The sequence below is a fragment of the Brachyhypopomus gauderio genome, chromosome 6, assembly GCF_052324685.1.
Source record: "Brachyhypopomus gauderio isolate BG-103 chromosome 6, BGAUD_0.2, whole genome shotgun sequence".
Lineage (NCBI taxonomy): Eukaryota > Metazoa > Chordata > Actinopteri > Gymnotiformes > Hypopomidae > Brachyhypopomus > Brachyhypopomus gauderio.
In genome coordinates, this window is record NC_135216.1 from 17,428,432 (window position 1) to 17,432,781 (window position 4,350).

The following is a 4,350-nucleotide window of genomic DNA, read 5'->3' on the forward strand; positions in this document are numbered from 1 at the left end:
TGTCTGAGCACGAGGACTTGAACAAAGTTCTGGGCCACTGGAACGCGTCTGAGAGCTACCAGCCCAACCTGGCCAGCGCCATCGTGTCCGTGGTGTTCTCGCTCATCTTCCTGCTGGGCACGGTGGGCAACAGCTTGGTGCTGGCCGTTCTCTTGCGCAGCGGGCAGGTGGGGTACAACACCACCAACCTCTTCATCCTCAACCTCAGCGTGGCCGACTTCTTCTTCATCATCTTCTGCGTGCCCTTCCAGGCCACCATTTACTCGCTGGAGGGCTGGGTGTTCGGATCCTTCATGTGCAAAGCGGTGCATTTTTTCATTAACCTCACCATGTACGCCAGCAGCTTCACCCTCGCGGCTGTCTCTGTCGACAGGTGCGTCAGACACCACCCACAGGCAACAAGGCACAGAGCACTGGGACACACTGGAGAACTGGGGCCATGTTCAGAGTGGATGGGATAATTCATGCTGGAAATGACAGTAGTAAATCCTACTTATCTAGAGATTATCAGTTTTAGCATATTCTCCTGCAGTCTCTTGTTCATTCAATTATTAACAAACCCACATTTAGCTTCAAAGTAGTCAGCCCTATATATAAAAGTGTATCGTTATTTCCTGAGCATTAACGTAGGTAACAGCTTGGTTGCTATTCACATTTGTAGCTAGTCATTAACCACAGGTATCTTTGTAAGGCAGATTTTAAGACCAACTTCTTCAATATTATGTTTGAAAAGACAAGATGGCAGTTAATGAACCAGAAGCCTGACCACTTTCTCAATATGATCTTGAACCTGTAAAGGTCAAAGGCAATTATGTCACCACAGTGTGTCACAGAGGTTAACGTCTTTGTTCATCCCCTTAATGAAACACCTTCTCACACCAGTAGCCAATAATTGAACCCTTCAGACAGGATGCTTTCAAAAACTGTCCCATCCACACTCAGCATGAGCACTTAAACACCGGTAGTTCAAATAAATAGTAGTTAAATCCATTTATGCAAAACTGTGCTAGGAAGCGTCTGGTCTTTCATGGTGGTTGAAATCCAGTTAAAGATTCAGAGTAACCGCAGAATATTGGGATGATCCTGGAAAGCTGCACAGGTGATTTTAGGACTAATGGAAAGAGAAAACAACCTTTTGTTCAGAAACAGCAGCACTGATGCAACAGTGGTGATCACAAAGCCCAGTGAAACGAGCTTGTCTACAGACTGAAATAGCCAACACCAACACCCTTAGTGTGCCAACACCAACACCCTTAGTGTGCCAACACCAACAACCTTAGTGCGCTCCCAGTGTTTGCCGTCAGAGAAAGGGAAATTTATTTTGTAATTCCCATTTGGTGAGGAGATGGTCACACAGGTCCCCACTGGCAATTACCTTCCCAGGATAAACAATACACATTCATTTCCCTTTATGAATGGCTGTTTCCCCTGTTATTAATCTCATGGGGTTACGATTAACCTTTTAGATATTGAGCTTTTTAGATATCTCTATCTCTCCTTATGCGAAGAACATTCACTTAATGTCAGACATAAGAAACAGACATATGAAAGTCACATAATAGTGTTATGTAGTGATGTTACATCTTTTTGTGCATCTTCTGCTTCGCAGGTATCTGGCAATTCGTTACCCTCTGCGCTCCAGAGAATTACGGACACCCTGTAATGCCGTTGTTGCTATGGTAATCATTTGGGGCCTTTCCCTGGTTTTCGCTGGTCCTTACCTCAGCTATTATGATCTCATTGATTTTGAGAACAGCAACGTGTGTGTTCCTGGTTGGGAGGAACATGACCGTCAGGTGCTGGACACTTGTACTTTTGTGTTTGGCTACGTCATCCCCGTGCTCATTGTTAGCCTGTCCTACACCCGCACCATCAAGTACCTGTGGACCGCCGTGGACCCTCTCGACGGCATGTCGGAGTCTAAGAGGGCCAAGCGTAAAGTCACCAAGATGATCATCATCGTCACTGTGCTCTTCTGCATCTGCTGGCTGCCCTACCATGTGGTCATCCTCTGCTACCTCTACGGAGATTTCCCCTTCAACCAGACCACCTACGCGTTCCGGCTGCTCTCACACTGCATGGCCTACGCCAACTCCTGTCTCAACCCCATCGTCTACGCACTGGTGTCCAAACATTTCCGCAAGGGCTTCAAGAAGGTCTTCAGCTGCATCCTCAGCAAAAAGGGCCGTAACAAGGTCCACGTGGTGCACGCCGCCAACACTGTGCCAGGCTATGAGGCTGCTTCCACGGAGGTTTCGCAGATGAACGAGGAAAACGGGCGTCAGAACGAGAGAGAGATGGTCGACCGCCCACACGCCGAGCCACAGGACGCCACCATGAGCATCACGGGACCCTTCCAGAAACAGCCATAAGCTTACAGAGCACACAGCCACTAGCGAAGTAAAGGAAGCCATATTGAATCGTGAAACCAAGGGCCTCCTTGGACATAACTGTGGTCTTCTGTACACCACTACAGACAATGAGTAACTTAAATGCTTTATTCATGGGCAAAAATATAAAAACTGACAGTATATTTTTTGTATGTTTGTTTTGGGGTTTTTTTTTTTTGCTATTTATTCAGCCTTTTTTGCGTGAGTGTGCATATTATGTCAGCCTTCTGAGCATGTTACAACATCTAATATTTCTGTAAAAAATAAATAATCCTGTGAAAATCTCTAGCCAGTAATTTAAGTGGTGCACTTTAATGTAAAAAAAATGTGTACTCACATATGAATGTCAATTGCCTTTCAAGCATGTTGCTTTTTAGTGAGACACGTGACTTCCTGTCATATTTTAATCTTTTCTCTGCTTTCGATTGTGATGACCTTACGTAGGCTACGTCAATAACTGCACCTTTCAGGTGTGGAGCCTCTTGTGTGTTTACATAGCAGTCACATTAAAGCCTTCAGACTCAGTTTAGCACTTTTAGAACGCCTCTTACCTTTAGGACCTTCTAATCGCTCCTGTAGTGAATGCCTTGATTTGATGTCTTTCTTTCCCTTACTGGTGGACCAACACAGAAATGTCAGAGATTTAAGGTATTGATGTTTATGGATGTCAATAAATGGTGACAATGGATGAATGGCTCTGTGACCAGTTTAACACCATGAGCAGTTGCACGGCTACATCACAGGAGACTCTTTGAGTCCAAGAGTCTTTATAATCTGGGCCTATAATCTGTATTTGGACAGTTCTAAGGCAGTGCGGTTTTACAGTAGCTGAGCTGCTAAGCAGCTGTCTAAACGCCTTTCCTATTCAATTAAATAAGCTTTACACTGCATACTGTTCTAATAGTTTCACAGGTCATTTTCAGCCATGTGGATAGTCAACACTGAATCTGGATGTTGCTTAAAGATTTTATGCGTGTGACCTGGGAATAGTCTGTGAAAGTATTAATTGGCCAATAATCTCATCTCAGGTTAATTTGTGTAATCCACTGCTTACTGTGGACAGTTGCACTTTGATTGCTGGGTATTCCCATATAACCACACTGATGAAGGAAGGGCACTGTTCAACGCCCAGGTAAGGTCAGCTGTAATACGGAGTCCCAAGGTGCTCTGCATTGTCCATGCACTCCAATTCCACACCTTGTGCATGCTGTGTTCTTCTTGTTCTGAAACCCACAATGGCCCCTATAGGGTTGCTGGTGTTCAGAACCATTTTGTTGCTTCCACATAATATGGCTATGTGGTAGATGTCTTGTCAATACTGGGTCTCATCATTATTTGTTATGAGATATATTACTGTGGTGTCATCTGCCACCAATTCGCAAAGGTGTTGGACGCATGGATGGGAGAGCAATTGTGTGTGAACAGGGTGAAGAGGCTTGTGTTTAGTCTAAGTCTAAGATCCATGAGCATGTTGGAGTGGACGTTTGGCTACCTGTTTGTGGGGGATTAGCTTGTCAAGGGCGAAGCTAAAATCAACAAATAACATCTTAACATCTGTGTTAAGGTGTTCTAAGTGGCACAGGGCCATGTGAAGTACTATAGAGACAGCATCTTGTGTTGAACGATTACTCCTAAAAGCAAATGGCAGGGGGGGGGGGGGGGGGAATCATCACTGTCCTTGATGTGTTTCAGGATGAGCCTCTTGAAGCAGTTTGGGATGTCAGAAGCGGTAGTCATTGAGGCATGTGTAATGAAAGGTTGAAAAATCCAGAAATACTCTGTCCTAATTGGTCTGCGCATGACTTTAATGTCCAGCCTGTCACCCTGTTCAGCCCTGCAGCCTTGGTAACATCGATCTTCTTCAGATGAAGACGTAAGGAGAATGTCTGGTGCTGCTCCTCAGGCTGAAGCGGCCGGTTCATCCTTTGACGGATCCTTGCACATCAAAGTAAGCAAAGTA

General features: G+C 45.1%; 1 protein-coding gene across 1 annotated transcript in view; it reads left to right on the forward strand.

Annotated features, from left to right (window-relative positions):
• The window catches only part of galr2b (galanin receptor 2b), a 5,646-nt gene extending 2,600 nt beyond the window's left edge, over window positions 1-3,046 (forward strand). The window contains exons 3-4 of the mRNA XM_077007809.1: window positions 1-373; window positions 1,610-3,046. The exon at window positions 1-373 is cut by the window's left edge and continues 7 nt beyond it. Of these exons, the coding sequence (XP_076863924.1) occupies window positions 1-373; window positions 1,610-2,372 (1,136 nt within the window). The 3' untranslated portion in view covers window positions 2,373-3,046. The remainder of the gene's footprint in view (window positions 374-1,609) is intronic.
• The last annotated feature ends 1,304 nt before the right edge of the window (window positions 3,047-4,350 follow it).